At 44.5% G+C, this 19,413-nt stretch overlaps 1 protein-coding gene across 1 annotated transcript in view; it reads right to left on the bottom strand.

Annotated features, from left to right (window-relative positions):
* The window catches only part of robo2 (roundabout, axon guidance receptor, homolog 2 (Drosophila)), a 253,374-nt gene that overhangs the window by 134,055 nt on the left and 99,906 nt on the right, over positions 1-19,413 (bottom strand). Inside the window, exon 2 of the mRNA XM_070905977.1 lies at positions 7,368-7,694. Within this exon, the coding sequence (XP_070762078.1) occupies positions 7,368-7,694 (327 nt within the window). The remainder of the gene's footprint in view (positions 1-7,367; positions 7,695-19,413) is intronic.

Below are 19,413 nucleotides of genomic sequence, written 5' to 3'. Positions count from 1 at the left end.
GTGTGAATGAATGTGTGTTTAAGGGTGTGTGTGAAAGTAACCTAGGAAATTATGGGCATTTGAACCAGGAACATCGGTGCAGAAATAACACACCATTCCACACACCAGAGGGTGAATCAATTTCAGCGACATTTGATTCAAACCCATATCAGCTAGCGCCTGAACTTCAGCCCTCCACCCTGTCACCTCCTCCCCAGCTCCATATGATGGATTACCATCTCTGGCAGTCTCAGAGGGTCTCAGAGAGAGAGAGGAAGGTGGGTGGGGGAGGTCAGTCACTACAGAGACGCATTCATCGGAGGGGAGCGCTGGGTTAAGGAATTATGGTTTGACAGAGATCTGGGGTGGATAGGATAGGGCAAAGGGTTCTCCAGGGGTCAGAGGATCCAATCCCGGCTGGACTCAATGGCAAGCCACCCTCAGAACGCAGCGGTCTACAGGGATTTCACTCAGGGTCACATTTTTCGATTAATATTATTATCACTCACTTGTCCCTTCGCCCACTTGACAGCAAATAGAGTGGTATCAGACATATCCATCAATATGCTGGAAAATGTCACACCTGTGCAACAATTTAACATAGACTTAAAGTTGGAGACCCCATGTGTTAGGTTATCTACACACAGCTTGAAGAGCAGATTAATGGACTGATAAGGTATATTCTGGAAGATCATCATCAAAATAAATTTGCTTACTAAAAACTGCAAGCTACACGGGGCTTGAATAAATTACAACCATAAGTCGATATTAAAACATAAATCAAAGTGCAATCCATCCATGAAAGCAGGAGCCTCTGAGCCTGTCTGTGTTTTAAGGCTGATCAATAATCAGCCTGCAGACAGATCTCAATAATTTACAGCTCAGTCTACATCTGAAATTGTCAGATGAGAGTAAAAGAAGCGGCAAGGCAGGGTGAGTTTATTTTATAGAACGTGCTTGTCTGAAGGTGTGTACTTTTTACAACAATGCTGCCGAGCTTGTACAATTTAGGGACCCAATGTTAATGCAAAGATTTATTTATCACTGCAGAGCGAGCACCCGCAGTGTGAAGCACGGGTGATCAGACACGCTGGGGTGGAGGGAGCGAGGAGGACAGAAGAGGCAAAACACAGGCAGGCAGGAGAGACAAAGCAATAGCCCTGTATTGTCAGAGTGAAGAGGCCATCAATAACAGTGTCACTATAAAGAGAGAAAGAGGGAGAGTGTGAAGGAGCGAGAGTAGGGTGTATAAAAGAAACACAACAAAACCCGGTGCGGCGGGTGCTTCATCTTGCCGGGCACTAATGGGCGTGAGAAGCGGCTGGCTCAGCATTCTCTGCTTGACAGCTCACTCCTCTGCTGACGGGCCGTGGCATCCATGACGGAGCACCGCGCACTTGTTTAATCCAGTTTATACACTCGAAGGTGACACAATGGTGGAAATAGAGAGGAGAAGAGTGAGAGAAAGGGACTGATAAAGGGCTGAGAAAGATGGTCAAAGGTCACCCCAAACTTGGATCTCATTCTGTGCTGCAACTCTTGGGCACCCTCCTGCACCTTCTCACCACACTTTCCATCTTTGTCCTCAGCTCTTGCTGCACTACTCTATTATTGCTGTCATTATTCAGCCATAGAGTGCTTGTGTGTAGGTGTGCTTTCCATCTCCAGCACTACACTCACTTCCTCTGAAGGTAAGAAGGTAACGCAGACAGTCTATTTCCCTTGGTGGAGTTGGGGAGGTCAGAGCTGGGACACGAGGCCTGCTGAGGATAGTAAAAGTGCAGTCTCAGGACATATTGTGTGTGTGTGTGTGTGTGTGTGTGTGTGTGTGTGTGTGACAGTGAAAGGTCAGAGTGCTGGTAGTGACTGCAGTGTATTCCTATGATTTATCTCCCTGCGAGAGTTTTTCAAATTTCTGTTCCATTTCAGCAGCAGGCCAATCTCTTTCTATGGGAGTTGGGTTGTGGAGGGAACTCCTCATTTACTGAGACCATCTGTGGCTGATAAATGAGAGAGCAATCTGCATGCTGCTGTATATGGCTGGCGAGTGTGTGTGTGTGCGTGCGTGTGGGTGTTTGTGTGGACACTGTGTGAGTAAATCCCAATAGATAACAACACCTCTTTACAGAGGTCAGCAAACTCCAGCAGCACAGACACAGAGCTGACACATTTAATCAGGGATTTTTCCTCTCTCACAGTTTATCAGGGGGAAGATATGTCTCACACCCCTGCCTGCCCTCACCATCTCTCTTATCGCAGGACAACACTCACTTTTTCTGCATCTATACTTTTTGCTTTTCCTGTCATACAACTACTTCTTTCTGCACTGAACTTCAGCAAGAAATATCAATAGTACTAAGCAATTAAACAATGACAACAGTCATTCTGAGTAATTTTTTCTTGATATCAAAATGTAAAGAGGTGGTTAAGTAGAAGCAGAATCACATTTTCTCAGCTATTATGGCAACGTGTTTTGTTCTCAACTGTAACAAAGTGTTTTAAATTCACTACCGCTCTGATGCGACGCCTCTGACTGGCCTTTTCTCCATGGCAACAGCGGCCGAGGGTCATTACTATTTAGTATTTGGACCCGTCCGTCATGCCAAAATTACAGACAAAACATGATTTCTCAGAAACTGATACGATTGTTACATCATCTGGGAGAGTCCCGTGTTTCTATGCTCTGTAAAACCAAGGATATCATTTAAAGAAAAAATCTAAATGGGAATATAGAACCGGTGCCCCTCCTGCTTCGCAACTCTATGAAGTGCACCAGAACAGAGCCATTCAAAGGTGCAGAAAAAATCCCTCAACTGCTCTACACATCTCACCGCATGAACAAACAGACACACTGAGATGCACTGTGAGAGTCAAACATTTAAATACAAATTAGGCCACGCTCAGTTTTCGCGGCTGTGTTTTATTTCCTAACTGTAGCATGCATCATTAATGTGCTGTAATGGTTGCATTGTTGCTGCTTCCTTCATTACCCTTCATTATTTCTCAAGGACTTCAGTGCAGATTAAACCTCACCCTACCGGGGTTTATACGAGCGTGAGGGCAGGTGTTTGTGTACATTTTTGTGCGGGCGTGTGAGTGTCTGTTGTTTGTGTGCACTTGTCACTCCATTTTCTCATTTCTGGAACAGAATAATGAGTCCAGATGAGCTTGTGAAAGCCTCGGCAGCGCAGCTCAGCCTGACTCCCCACCTGGCCTGCTCCTCCTGGCCTGTCCCTTTATTAGCTTCCCCTCATGCTGGACACAACAGGAACAGCTTGGTACCCTCCTCCTCTCTTCACCACTCACACCTCTCCCAACTCTATTTTCCTGCTAATTGCCTTGTTGTACGAGTACCAAATGCTACCTAACGATTCACTTAATTGGAGAAGTGGTACATTAGATGATATCAAAGGACCTTTTTAAAAGTCATCCAATCCCATTCCAAGCGGCATTTCGAACCAACCCAAGACATCTGTTTCATTTCTGTGTCATTTGCATTTTTAAAGGTTACAAAGTGAACGAAGCAGCAAAGGATACAGATCTATACTCCAGGATTGTGTGTTTTCATTCCTTCGCGATCCCCCCCAAGACAATTACACACATTTAATACACAAACAACCACATACATGTCAGAGGGCCTCCCTGAGTCACATTCGCCACTCAATTAAAAGTACAACTGTTCACCCTACATGCTTGTATCTGGAGTACTAGGTACCTGTGCTACCCATCCACCTGAAAAGATGGGGCTAATTAACATTTTCCTTGGGATCCTATCGCCCCAGGTGTGCCTTGTCACACTTACATATACACAGATATCCGCAGTGCTAGCAATTTATTCAGCAGCGGTGGCTGCAGCTAGCATTTCTGACACAGGCTTCACAATGATTTATGAACCTGCTCATTGACCTAGTTTATTCTGAAAGAGAAAAGGGGGCACATCTCCTCATATATGCGGCATATCCATCCCATGGAGCCGGCCTGCAGTCAGTTTTGGAGAGCATGGGAGGAGGAATAAGATTACAAAGCAGACTGCTCAGATACCCTTCAGGCAACACGTTTACAAGTTCTCCATCTTCTGAAGTACAAGACAGTGAACAACAGCTATAATGAAGTCTCTCCCCAAATGCAGAAAAGTGATGTCTAAGCATTATCCTCACACTCAGCACATGCACCATGGACCTAGATAACATAAGGCAGTTCATGCTCTTGTCCACCCATTTGTGAACAATGTGTGTTTTACGTCCAACACTAAAAGGAGACATGTTTGAAAGACTAAGTCCCCCCAATCTGGCCCACATTAATAATGCAGAGGCACCTCTCAGAGGCCTCTTCCCCCTCTTCCTCTCCACTCCACCTTTCCTCCTCTAACAGAGAGAGTGTGGAGTGCTGCCCAGCTTGATGTCCTGCATGCAGCAGCGCCACTCTGCTCAGTGGACACTGAGTTCAATCTGTTTCAGAGCTGCAATTCAATTATCTCACCAGGGTCCTGCTCAACCACTCGTGAATGGAAGGGGGGCAAAGGTGTGTTCAATACGAGGGCGGTGGAGGACGAGGGGGGGGGATTGTGTGTGGAAGACATATCATAAATACAAACCCAGCTCAACATGGATATAGATTTAAATGCTGCTTTTTCTTGTGCGATTAGCTTTGGCTTTACAATCACTAGACGGATGGCAGGACCTGATAAAGCTAATCAGTGCAGTAAGCCAATGCAGTGGGATTTAGCACCCTACCCCCTTCTGCTCCCCCAGTCCCCCTGAAGACCTGGCTGAGAGAGAAAGCTGAGAAAGCCCAGGGCCCAAAACAAACCGGGCATGGAGCGCTCTGCAAAATGGCCCTCCCTCCTCTTTGGGATCTATGATAGCCTTATTTCTGGAAAAACAAAAGTACACAAAGAAAATACACTGCTGATGGTCATATATTTATGTTAATGGGGTCAATTTATATATAATTATATAATTAGCATCACCTCAGTGTTGTTGCCAATGAATACTTACTGTTAATATAATGTATATTTTACAAAAAAGTGGAACAATATTATTTGATCAGCAAACTATGTTTAAAAGCTACGTTAGACAAGCGCTGCACTGATTCTGTCCATTCTGGTGCCCTAGGCCAGACACTTCAATCCTGCAGATCAGCTTCAGGACATTCCCACTCAATATCCTTTAGATTACTTGTCATTAAAGTTGCAACAAGTCATTAATGCCTTAATATAATACCCTGCTTGCATATTTCAAACTCCTTTCTTACTCCTCATCTGCTCCATTTCCTCTTTGATCAGCTCATAATCAAATGACTTATATCAACAATGTTCTACTTAAATAAAACTTCATTGCACAGTCACATCATAATCAAGTAACTGTCCCTGTTGAGCTGCACTTGACCCACCAGCATAACCATTTCCTACACCCACACTCCATCTCGGTGTCATTTTCAAACTATGAGTTGTCTCAGGTCAGGTCAGGTCAGGTCATGTCAATATAAGAAAAATTGTGTGAGGTAGTGTCGTGCCAATATCAGTTTATCTATAAATGGAACTGGAAGATCGGCCCCAAGTAAATGTAGATGGGGAGACATTTTGATTTATTTAAACTGTTTTCTTCCTCCCTGTTGGTGTCCCTCTGGTGGCAGGGGCAACAGGTATTTGGGTACATTTGTTTGACCAGTACAGTGTGTTGCCTGATGATGTTTTCTTTTTGTCAAAATGGTACAGCTAGGTACAAAGTACGGTTCTAATCTTGTTTTCTCAGAGTGCGGCCTGAGGCTTTGGCCTGAACCTGTATCTCTCAAACGCAGTATCACTGGTAATACCCATCATACGTGTGCACTTATTTCGTCAGGTTGCCAGCTCTTCCTTATCCCCTCGTCTCCTGGCCTCCTGACCTCTCACCCCTCACATTTAAGCCATTCAAGCAGTCAATGCCTCTATTCAACCCCCACTGCTGCTCAACCCATATTACATGAGAGAGGGAGAAAAAGAGAGAGCACTGAAAATACTGGCTAAGAAACAGTATGAGAAGGGGAAAATAAAATAATCTGGAGACTTCATCAATTTTTCATGAATTTTCATTTAGACTGGGAGAGCCCTCTTACAGCAATCGATAGATCAAGCTGCTGTCACGCAGTTAGCACCTGGGGGCAGCTGGAAGGCCCTCGGGAAGGCAGGGGACTGGATCAGAGGCGGAGACCAACCCCCTCCTCTCAACACACATAGTCCATTTCCCAAGGATCACAAACCACCCACTACCTATCCTATTATCGCTGATAATTGTAATGACTTTAGAAATACAGTTACAGGCATTTTTATTATGTGGGAGATATAGTTTCTGCTGCCTCTTGTGTTCAAAACATTATTGAACGTTTAATTAGCAAAGGGTTTGCTTGTTTTATGTTTACTAAGGAGAATGAGAGCGTAGCATTTTGCTGAATTGCTGATTGAAGTTAAATACAGCTAACTCTACAATGCCCAAAGTTAATGTCTCCTCTCCATGCCAAATGAATATCACATATTATAGCAGGACTCATGTCTCATGAACATAGCCCTTGTTCGAAACACAGGATTATATTACTAAAGTACAACCAGTTACAACATTATAAGGACATGGAGACTTTCCACTCCACCTCATGGGCAGTTGAGGTGCCTCGGAGCCACTCCATAGGAAGCCCAGTCTGAGCCTGCTGGGGGGGGGGACTCATCTTCAAAGGTAATTTGATCCACAGCTCAGGTTCTGCCTGTCAGTGTTCACCAACACAATCCAGGCGGCCTGTGTCAAATGTCCATCAGGACTTTGATCTGGGCCTGACGTTCTACCCCTACCCACCTGTGAGAGACCCATGTCTGCCATGCCATCATGTCCCTCTCATATAGTTTGACAGTAGCTTTATGTCAAACGCAAAGGTCTGCAGGCAACTTCAATAAAACTCCTTCGAGGTAAAAATATATCAAATTTATCTCAAGTCCTTGTTTGAAAAACTCATTCTGCACAATTCATCATCCCACCAACCAATGTCACACGTAGCGAGACTGCCCCTTTTAGACCTACAGGAAATGATTACAGTGTTAACAAATAGAGAGCACCGAAAGCAAGATGACAACTCTTAAAATAATCTAATTACAGTAGCCTAAAATTAAACGTTGATTTGTTTACTGCAGTGAAGACAATTTAATTTTCCATTATGAATAAATGGGAAAAAAAAGATTGTATAATGTTGACAGGAAATGTTTAAATATTATCTCTCAAGTTTCGTGTGCTGAATGTAAATCCAGTCTTTCCAATACCTGGAAGCAGCGAGATCAAGACTTTTCTTCATCCAGCAAAATTACTTATTAAATTAGCAAAATAATTCAAGCAATGCAGCAAAGAGGAAGAGGAGACATGACTCACATGCTACTTCCAAAGATGCGTTACGGCTGACAGCTTCTCCCAGGTAGTTCCGGGCCACGCAGACATAGGCTCCCTCATCTGGCTTGCTTCGTCGTCCATGAACGATGCGAAGGAAGAAAAGCGAACCACTGGGTAGCAGCATGCGGTGAGAGCGTGGGTCATCTTTGTCCGTTTCCACCCGCTCTCCATCCTTGTACCACTCCACTGTTGGGGTTGGCCGCCCCTCTGCTTTACAGTTGAGAGTGGCGGGCTCCCCTTTGGAGACAATCAGGTCAGAGGGGTGCTCCACAATCCGGGGTGGGGAGTCCTCCTGGCGCAGACGGGATCCTGGAGGAGAAAGAAGAGATGCAATTAATCATAGAGGAACAGCATTAAGCTATTTCACTTAGCTTGCTGCCACCGCTACCCAGACCTGGATAATGCAATGGAAAATGGATGGATGACTCTAACTAATAGTTACCGAAGCTTGTCTTGGGTTTGAACCATGTAAAAAAACATATAATGGACCCTTTCATCACCATTTCAGGCCAGTCAAAAAAAAACATCTGCTCATCTCAACCCTATATGCAAGGGCTTGTGGGTAATTGGACCCATGGGTGAACAGTGAATGGAGGCATACAGTCAGCTTACATCTGAACTATACACACACCCAAATTATATATTTGGCTTTCAGTGGGGTGCAGACAAGTAAAACTGTTGAGTCCACTGTTGTAGAAGTATACATGTGATGTGAATATGAATGTCGGGGTCCAGGCTAATGTCAAATGCTAATCACATGTGGCTCAAAACCTTGGCCCACTCCTTTATATTAGGGCTTGCAGTGGGTGAGCTCTGGCAGCTAAGATAATGCTCCCCAAGTCAGAGTGCTCTGTGAGTCTGTGACCAGGTCTTAGCCATGGAGATAAGATGCTGTAGGCCGCACACACATGCATTTACATCACAAAGGCCCTGGGAACCATGCAACAATCAAAGAGTTTGATCCAGCATCAAACAATCAAAGACAAAGTAAGGGGAATTGGGAATAAGGCAAACTTTTCCAACAGCCCTTTCTTTATCCTCTTTCTTTTGAACCACATTCAATACCCCATCAATAACTCTGATGCAGTTGGCAGCCAAATGTTAACCAGTCAGTGTTGTATTAAGTAGAGTGCTGGGCTCTTTTGTCTTGAAATTAGTTGTTGCAGGTGTGCATGTGATTGAGCTGAGTTGATGACTGTGCCCTTCCCCGGGGCAGTGCAGTGGGGAAATAGGACGAGGGCTGCTGCACAGAAGAGCAGTGTACCACACAGGCCTTTGTGCTTATGTAAGGGCTAATTTCAACATGGGATGGAGGCAAAAGAGTGGAGCTTCCAGTTTCTTTGTTTGCCTGGGTTTGCACATGTTCCACTACCCCTTATACTTCAATCTCTCAGGGGAAACCGGGACACACTGTACCCCGGGCTTTTCTGCCCAGGAGTCTGCGGGCAAAAGGACAGGCGCAGTTAGAAACCCACTGATCAGCAAAATCCACTTCAAAGGCTGTGAGTGTGGTCCACCATTTGTCTTAACAGGGATCAGGCATCAGAAGGTGGCATATTGACCCCTGAACAGGAGGTAGTCTGTTCTCTCTTCTTCCTAATTTGGGCTAATTCCCTCCATTTCCCTGTCATTGATTAGTGATCAGGCCTAGTGTCTTGCTCTAAGTAGGGCCACAGACAGGGGTTTGCGGTAGAGGGGGTGGTAATATCCTGCTCACAGAGTGAATGATCTAATCTCATTGGCATTACGTGGAAAACTGAAGATGTGGAACAAAAACCCACATTATGCTGCTGGCAGTTTTTAACCCAATCTCTTTCAGCAGTGGTAGGTAACAGTAACCTGGCACACAGTCAGTTTCCCTGTCAGCTCAGGGGCAGAGGGGCAAGTTTGTATTCTGGTGGTAACTGACTTAATAAATGGAGCAGTAATTAACACTGTGACATTGATAAATGGAGGGCAAGATAAAGGACGGACATGGAGACCCCCATCTCCCTCGGATGGAGTGTCAAACGCACATTTATTCTTATCTTATTGGAGCATCTGCTTCCCTTATAATCCACACGCCCTGCGGTGGCTTTCCACTAAGGCCAATGCGCATGTACAGCACTAAACTGCGGTGACTCCATTCGATTTATATCAGTCTAATTTCTTTAAATCCAATTTGTATTCCAATCTACTGCCTTCTAATCACTTAAACCTTGAGTCTCCATCTGCTCTCCTCTTTTCCGTGGAAATGAACACAGCAGATGCCTCTACAATTGTCCTTTCACTGCCAGAAAAAGCTGAGCCGGGTGCACAGAGGGCCAGACGTGACTGGTCAGTGTCCTTCCTGAGTGGAGGTAGTCAGGTATAGAGGTAGAAAAGTTAAAAGCATATGTTTTAAAAGAGGCACATCAATCTCAATGCTGGATAAACTCAGCATGTAAACCTTGCCGGTTGTTGGGCAAGCTTCACTTTAAAAAGCACAAACTAAAATGTTTGCACCTTTATGTGTTGTTGTTTTTTTTAGTGTGCCCTCATGTGGCTCACATGTCCTACAGATGCTGACCAAGAAGATCAAATAAAAGACCTCATGTATCAGACCAAGCTCCTAACAGAAGTGAAAGTCAATTTTCAGCTTCCTATTGGGCCCCCTTTCTCACTCTCTTTACGGTAAATGGGCTTTCTGTTGCCCTTTTAATGCGATCATTGGTGCTGTGCAATCAAGTGCTCTCTGAGCTGAGGCGAGTGCACTTCACTGGGTCTCAGGGCACACGCTCCAATCAAAATGCTGTGTTTCCCCCTGTCTGCAATAACACCACCATTACTTTTCGCCACTGCTGTGCAGTCATCCTCTCCTGGAAGAAAGCAGCAACCAGAGAACAAACAAACAAGCACACAGACAGAGAATGAAACCAGAGAGGGATTACTGAACCAGAAGCTGATTCTTTTCTGCCTTTTCGTTCAGTCTACTTATGTCAGCCTCGCTGAAATCGGATGCAATTTTGCAATGCTGCTATCCAAGAAATGTGCATTTCTACAACATGCTCCTCACTCTGTAGTGTTTTTTTCTATGTTCCAAATATCATTTCACATTTCACATTCATCATTGAATTAAACTAAAGACATATAAACATAGTTTCCACTTTAACTATCATAACAGCCTATTCTCCCTCATGTTCCAATGACCACACACATAGAAGGGGTCTTTTCTATTATCTTTGTCACATATTTATTCATGTGTGCAACAGAAGGTCAGGCCTTTGATGATCTTTATGTAATTATTTTTATTAGCTCCCAGGAGAAATTCTAGCCCACCAACCAAATCAATACCCAAACCAGTCTCAGCCAGAGCATAAAAGGAAGGGCTCCCCAAAGAGATATTAGTTATTCTGCCAACAGACATGTGCGCTGATCACAGGTAACCAACGGCAACCTCAGACCAAGGCAAAAAGTTACAGTCACTGAGGCTCCATAAAACATCAAACACGAAAACCAAGGTCCAGGCCAAGATGCAGTAACACTGTAATGTGGATACTGAAATGGCGGAGGCAGAAAGTGCTGAAACCCAGTGAGCTGAGTGAATATAAAATTGTACAAAAAAAACCTAAAACCTCAAAGAAATTTCAGAAGGAATGAATTATGCATTAGATCCATGTTGTCCAGTCTGAAATATACTCTCCCCCTGCCTCCCACTTCTCCTGGCTCTTTCCACATCTCCTCAACCTCTCACTCCATCTCCTCCTCTCTATATATCTCTCCCTCCCAATATCTCTGCTTCTCCTTCATTTGCTCCCTGCTCCCTTACGTCCTACCCTCGCTGTGAGGGTGACAGAGTCATATCCGTCATGTCATCAGAAGGGAAATGTGAGAGAGCGGCAGGGGGAAACTGGGGGTGGCGATAGAATGATGTTACTGGCCGTCCTCGCCTCAGCACTGGCCTGTCGTGACACTTGCAAGAAGCCCGTTCTGCACCGGAGATTCATCTTCTTTACGGCAGGCTGTCAGCAGCGTCACAGCACATGAGCTCCAGTATACCCCAATACCAGACGTACAGCTCATCTCTGTGAGGTGTCACTAAGACAACCTGCTGTATCTACTGAAGTCCACCCCAGCCCACTGCATACAGCCTGCCACTAGATACAGCCTGGAATATACAGCAAAAATTCTCATTGTGAAGACACAGAAAGTGAAATGAAGGGTGCTCACAGGTGCAGAATAGATTCTTCCGCTTTATCTTTGGTTGCAAGAGAGGGAGGGAGTTCGAGCTAGCTAGCTAACAAGCTCACATGATCTGTTCCACCTCAATGCTCTGCTACTCAACTGTCGCGCACCCCCCCCCCCCCCCCCCCCCTTCTCCTGCTAAGATCTATACTCTGAAAGCAAACACAAGGGTAATTCTAGGAGCTGCTCTCAACATCTCACTGCATCCACGCTTGCCTCCAACAAATATCAGATAGAATTCCACTCTGAGTGTATTTCAGGCAGTGGTGTGGTGGGGTCGTATTGACTCTGCATCTGTGTATTTGCCCTCTCTCCCCCATGTAGTTGGAATACATAAATAGATTACTGTGGGAAACAGAATATCTGATTTTGCTGCAAAGGGCCAATTCTCATAGCTTGCATATCAAGCAGTTTCCACCTTGTTTTTTCCCCAAACTACTCTCATGCTCACTCTTGATTCTACTATCAGCAGCCATGAACTGAAAGGCCGATGCTATCGTTTTTTTTTCAGCAGATGGCCTGTATCAGATGAGCTGAGATTGCTGAAACAAGAGAATGGGAGGGGGGGGGGGGGGACACAAGAACACTTTAGACCTGTTCATGTTGAAGTGCAATGTGTTGATAAGGGTGCAGCTCACTCCCTATATATGGGCTGATTAGTATAAGGAGTATAGCACCAGCTCTGTGGGACTGTCAGGCTACTGGTAGGGACACTAAACTGTGTGATGCAGATTAAATGATTTCCGATGCCAGGGCCACTCAAGCATGTAGTTCGCTGCACCACCCCACCTCCTTTAGCCCTGTCTCCTTTCCTGCACATCCCTCTGTGCTCAGCCATTTTCTTGCCTGCCTCTGCCTTTTGCACGATGCCAATAGCCTTGATATTGAAGATTTGTGCTTGTGTGTGGAGAATCAACAATTCAAATCCCAGAACAAGTAGTAAAAATTAAAGAGGTGAAGTGAATGATTAATAGTCTCCCTTTTCTTGTCAACTACTGCAGAGGAGCTCTTGAGTTAAGGTAATGTGGTCATCAGTAGAAAACTATGCCACAAGAGCACAATTTTCAATCTCTGTAAATGTGCTATAAAATCATATAAGCAAGCAGCAGTGTTTATGTTAGTCTTCTCAAGATATACAGTATATATGTGTGTGTGGTGTGCATGTGAATGTGGGTCATAGCTGGGCGCAAAATTTCACATCACCAATTCCCTTCTTTCAAGCGTGGGCTACTCTAAACAGTTCCCACTGAGAGAAGTGCAATGAAATGAATAGCATCAATTGATTCTCCCTGAAGCATTGTAATCTCTTTACCTGCATTGCTGAGCTCCTCCAGCAGATTGAATAGGGCAAAATAAATAAGTGCTTTATTGCTTTAGAAATGAAGGCAAGGGGGAGGGCAGGGTGGAGAAGGCCTTCAGGTGTCTATGATACACTGTGTTGAGAGATGAGTGGATAATTGGAGGTGTGCCGTGGGTGCTGACCTGTACTGAACAAGTTGCAGTGTCCCTGCATGTCAATGAGGGCAGTCACCACCTCCAGCAACTCCAGTGGTCCTTAGATCCACATGTGAGGAATAAAAGCTATAACCACACACCATCTAAGTGATGGACTCGGGGAGCAGAGCGAGGTAATCAAATGGCCCTTATAGCTCACTGTTTGTGTTTTTTTAAGGTACAGCACAACAAGTCAAGATGAGATTTATTAAATTTCTATTCAATGGGACACTTCATCTGGTCTGGCTGAGGGCAACAGGGTCAAGGGAGCTCGCAGTAAGTGGATGAAGGACTCATTCAATTTACTCAGGCCCATAAATCCATGCTAACACAAAAAACAATGGGCTTTGATGGTTATTAATGGTGCTCACAAACACATTCACACACATACACCCACCACATTTCATAATTCTACCACTGGCTGGGTGTTGCCGGGCCTCTAAATGACAAATGCCTGTGAGCTGCTCTCCAGAAAAACCATCACCATCCTGGAAGTGAAACTGGAGAGTTCAAACGTTCAAGGATGTGATTAAGGCTTTCTTCTTATCCGCCGCAGTGGTTGTGACACTTGGCTCGTGCCACGTTCCACACTGAGACTTCAACCACAAAGATAGTCTCACCAGGAGCCATTATGTACAGTAAATCAACTCACCCCTGGTCACGCTGGCTCGGTTTACAAAGCAGTGTGGTGCCATTTTTTTGCAGCAGGGACACAATAAGCACAGATTCCCACAGCACTGACATACAGTACAATCCTTATTGCTTACCAAATATTATGTATTTATTAATGAGATCAGCCTCCAAATGTCTTATAATGAGAATTCTGTTAAATCGTGTTGCTTGGCTGAACAGTCATTTTCTATTATTAAACATCATTTAGCATATAACAGCATATATTAGCACATAGACACGCTGATTACACAACAAGGTTATTTAGAAATACATTGCCAGGGAACGTTATGTCTTATTACCAAATGAGGTATAATAAATGTAGCAGAGAGACCCCAAGAACAGTGAAAGCACATCATTCATAGTATATACCCTATATCAACATATCAATGCTAGCATGTTTGGCCAGGGAGCCAGCTGTACAGTACTGTAAATGTTGACATGCCCTCATTGACATGCAGGGAGATATCAGTCTGTTCACAAGAGGTCAGGCCCCTCAGAGGACAGCCAGGTTACTGTAGTTTCTACACTAAAACACTAGTATGGTAAGTGATGGTGTATAGTTTGGAGTTTCTGCCCTTCTGTAGGGTCTCAGAGAAGAAACAGGACCAAGCTGTCACGGCTGGGTGATCCATAGACCAAGCCGGGATGGAGCTGGTGGAACAAGACACTTATTCACTGGCTCCACCATTCTGAACGGCATTACAGCTGCGCCGGACTACTGCTGTGTGTGACGGATGTGTGCTTGAGTGTCATGCTCTGGCTGTCCATCTTCACACATCTCACACTGAGAGACAGCTCATGCATTTTTATCACCAGGCCTGACCTCATCTTCAAGGCACTGGTGAGACACTCAGCTCAGGTACAACTGTCACACAAACTCTTGACAATGAAAAACAAGAGGGTATGTTACTGACTGAAAACACAAATAAGGAAAACTAGAAGGAATGTGATCATGACTACAATTATACCATGAACAGGTATGTCTGATAAAAAGGGATGTGAATTAATACAGCATGTGCCAAATGCTTTTCTTCTTACAACTCATGTGCATTTATGTTTTCATTTGCTTTCATGTCTGCATGGCTGCCAGTATGCAATTGTATTGTTCTCTCTGTGTTTACAGTGTGTATGTGGGCTTGCACCCATGAGTATGTATAGTTATATAGTTGTATGTACTTCTGTGTGTCATTCAACCTTGACATCCCTCCCTTCTATCCGAAGGTTGCTGCGAGACAGCCACCCAAGGGCAGAGTGAGGGCAACGGCACACAGGGTAATTAGACGCTTCCCCAAACACGACGTTTCAGTGCAGCATGCGACATGAAAACACTGATAAGGTAAACGTGCTGTCTCCTCCAGCAAGTTTAAGGCATCCCGGGCTTGTGTTGTACTCAATCCTGACTTCCTGTCTGCATTTTGGCATGCTCTTAAGATAATCAAGTTTTGTGGAGATAAGAATGCTCGTCACATCCACGCTGCAACTGAGTAATCTGTCGTACACAGATGTAGTTTGAATTGTAACCGCTGGCTGGGTATTTGCCTTTGATCAATAAGGGTTCATTCACTATCATCTAATCATCAGGGATTATATAACAGTAATTAGATCAACGTTTTCTATCTGTTGGCCTGCCTCAAACTCTTAATCGGCTGTTTGGAAACAGAGGCAGCGAGGGAAGAGAGCAAGGATTAGATCTGTGTCTAGGGGCCCAGGAGGGTAAGCACAGGTGTGTATTCTGTAAGTACAGGTGTGTGAGACAGGTGGAGGCCCTGACTGCTTGCTTTACCTCATAGTCAGCACGCTCAATTCATCATATCACTCCTCCCCCCATCCCTTCCTCCACACACTCCACTATACTGCCATCACAGGTGTACAACAACCCCCTCAGTGTTTGAATTCCACCCTCATGGACAAAGCCAACGATGGGTAGTTGCATGTGTGTGTGTGAGTGAAGGAAAGAGATAGAGATGAAAGATGGGGAAGTTTGGAAATATACTTGTACTATACTTATCCTTTACTGCCGCCTGCCTGATAGCTTTAAACCTCTATCTCTTCCTGTTGTAACGTCCTCCTCTTTTGTTTCTCTAGGCAAAAGCATCAAGGCATTAGGCCTTTTTTTCCTGTTCTGTAAATGTCAGAAGTATGCTTGGCTGGGGCTTAATAAAGCGGAGGTAAAACAGGGAAAAGTGGTATTACTTCCCCTGCAGTCCATGGGTCTTACAGCAAAACCAGCCATGTGCATTGTCTGACGCTGACATTTTCTCTCCCACTTCTGCACTATGAAAATGGAAAGGCATCTACCAGCATGATCCCAGAATTTAAAACAGCTGTGAATCCTTTTATTTTTGAGTGATCACAGAGCAGTACTTTGGACTTAAAAGAAGTATGCAGAACTCAAATTCTATTCTGTTCTGTCCTGAACGTGTGGAGTGACGGCTGCTGAAACGTGATCCACAGAGTAGCCAGACTTGGATGTTAAAATATCATAGGAGTTGACAGGCCCACGTCACTGGTCAAGTAACACTTATCACTCACACACACGAGCCTGTAAGCTGGTTTTCATTGGACAAGTGCTCACTTCTTTCTTTGTTCCCTGGTCATTCACTTCTATTCATGATCACCACCTTTGTCTTTATTCAGCACTCATTTTTGATGTTAATCAGAGAATAAACAGTAGTGCTCTTTGATGTGAGAGGAAAAGCGGCATCCTTGACAGTGATGAGACCGCGGGAGACAGTAGAGAGGAGCTTCCTGTAGATCTCAGATGAGGGTTCATCATTACAGCAGCCCCCATTTCAGCAAATGAACCGCAATTACAATAACGCTGCCTAAACGCTGCCAACTCAAGCAGAACAATCACATTTGGGGCGAGACATTGCAATGGCTCTTACACAATGACCTAAGCCTGCCTCATCATTCACCTAGACTGTTTTAATCTGGGCTTACTTTCCATTATAGGGCAGTACTTTAAACCTCTCTCATTCAATCATGAGCATCAACAGAGCTGTTAGTCTCCAGTGTGCATTGGTAATAAAGCCTCATCCTCGCCTTTAAAAGATTGTGTTGTTAAACAACTCTTCTCTCAATTTTTATATTTGATGACACTCATTCTGTCTCCCCCTCCCCTCCTCCTTTCCCTGACACATACATAACCACTCTCTGGGGTTTGAGTTTCTCTTGACTCAGCATTACTGAAACCACAACCCTACTGGCGGATAGAGAGCTACACGCTGTCTAGGCCATCAAAGACCCCAAGTAGCCGTCTCCGAAGCCTCTTAGCCAGATTTAAGTTAGACCATATTTCAGCACCTCTCAGAGTGTCACCCAGGATGGACGTGATGTCACCAGCTCCTACATCAGACACAAGCATGCAGGAGATCTCAGAATAGTACAGGGTCAGGAGTGCATGTCCACTATGCAAAGCATGTTCTAATCCAGCTTCAAAAGCAGCACGTGGAGTTTAAGAGAAAACCAGGCAGCTGTCGACTGGTGTATTCCTGGAAATATCTTCTACTGCAATCAATCGGATTCTTAGAAAAAAAGTGTCTTCTCTCAGGTCTCAAAACAATCCCCTCTCTTCTTCTCAACCCTGGCAACAAACACTCAGTTTCTCCCCCTATTCTCTCTCCATCACACCTTTTCTCTCCTCTCCTACACACAAGCAGTGTTAATCACAGCACACTAAACAGTGACTGACGCCATTCACAAGGCTTGGCTTTGTTGGCTATGCTGCCCAGTGAATACAACTTCAGACCTTTTTGTCTGCGTAAGTGGACTCTTAGAGGAAGCTCCTCCCTCTCCAAGGACCCTCAGATTACCTCTGAAAAGGGCTGGGTGATGGGTGGGTTCTGCAGGGATGGAGGTGGAGAGCAAGGAAGAAGGGGGATGATGGGGGGTGACAGGCAAATGATTGGGAAGATCCACTGCTCCCAGGGAGATGTGCATCCTCTCCCTCTGGACAGCTAGCAATGCCATCAGCCATTGCTTAGCAACCAGTGGGTTTGGCTGAACAGATTGAAAGACACCCAAAAAAAAGGTAAAAGAAAGAGAAAAATATTCAAATCCCAGCAGAAAGGGGACTGGATTTGCCAACTACAGAAGGCATGAGGACTGCTTCAGAACCAAAACTTGCAGCTGTGAAGAACAAAAGCGGGAGTTGACAGGTGAAAGAAAAGAAAAATGGGGCCTTGCAGGCTCTTGCATTCAGTGACAACAAAAACTCGGCTTTACATATTACTAAGTTGTACAAACAATACAAAGCAAACACATGTGTGAATCACCACTCACAACGTAGGTGCTGATACAATGTCCCAGTATGTGAATGGTCAGGAGTATTATTTCCTCATTCTATGATCATGAGCCACATTTTGTCTGTGCAGGCTTGTGTGTGTGTGTGTGTGCGTGTGTGTGTGTGTGTGTGTGTGTGCGTGTGTGAGAGAGAGAGAGAGAGAGAGAGAGAGTGAGTGAGTGAGTGAGAGAGAGAGAGAGAATGTGTGTGAGAGAGAGAGAGAGAGAGAGAGAGATAGGCAACTGTGAAAAGGTGTGTTCAAATCAAAAGCAGCACTAAAATTCAATCAGACTTCAGGTTTATGCATTGTAAAAGTAATACGCCTTAATCCCTACCATCATTCCACCAGTCACAGGTGGGACCAATCCCACTCACGCTTTCCGTCACCTAAGCCCTCCTATTTTGATGATTGATGTGAGTCATCACATTAACTCTGCAGCTGAGGCTGTTTTAATTCCTCCATTAAACCAGTTCTATTGTCAGCCAGTGAATCCCAAGAAGCCATGTAAAATTGTAAAAAAAAACAAAAAAAACAAAAAAGATGCTGACTTAGTGACTAAGTGGTTGATTGGAAGAAGAGGGCTGAAGCTTTTGGCTTCAGAAATTAAACAGTATCAATCTAATTTGCATCAAATATTGCATCAAAAGTTTAATCAAACTAATGGGAATGATAAACTGGGGCACTGTCCCAGTTTGGATTTAAGCCGGTTTACACTATGATGCACAATCACAGCACTAAAAATCCTCAAACAAAATGACCACAGCAGCACCATCTACTACAGTGCAGAGGCAGGGCGTTCACACCACACCTGCAAGCCAGTGAACCTCCCACCCACAGGTCTGAAATACTTGGCTGTGTTGGACTACTTTGCCTTTCATTTGTGCCAGCTGAATACACAGAAATATTTTGGATTTGTTTGCTGCCATTATTAACAAATTAACAAAAGCACCACCTCCACCTCTGCATTACAGAGATAACCTGTAGCCACTGTAACAGCACCTGGAAATCATTGGTATTCACAGATCTTTGCTTTACACTGACTGAGTTTCAGAGAGAGACAAGAAACATTGGTCCTAACTAACTGGTCGTTTTTGTCATAATAAATGCAAATCATCCAATAATAATTACTATTTAAAACACGGACTGCATGCTGCTTCTTCTATCTGTTGCATTGGAAGGAAAAAAAATCATCTCTGCGCTTATTTTAACCTCCTGAGTGGCAACCATGATCTGCATTGGACGGAAGAGTTCCCTGTTGAATTCAGCTTCTTCTCCATTCGTTACTTTTAGTTTAATGAAGGGAGAAATTTGCAATGGGAAATATTTGCTGAGATGATGTGAAATAAAGTCTATAAATCCATCAGATTAGCCTT

This window comes from Enoplosus armatus, chromosome 5 (genome assembly GCF_043641665.1).
Source record: "Enoplosus armatus isolate fEnoArm2 chromosome 5, fEnoArm2.hap1, whole genome shotgun sequence".
Lineage (NCBI taxonomy): Eukaryota > Metazoa > Chordata > Actinopteri > Centrarchiformes > Enoplosidae > Enoplosus > Enoplosus armatus.
The sequence above is the reverse complement of the archived record's forward strand: the minus strand, read 5'-3'. Positions and strand labels throughout refer to the sequence as shown.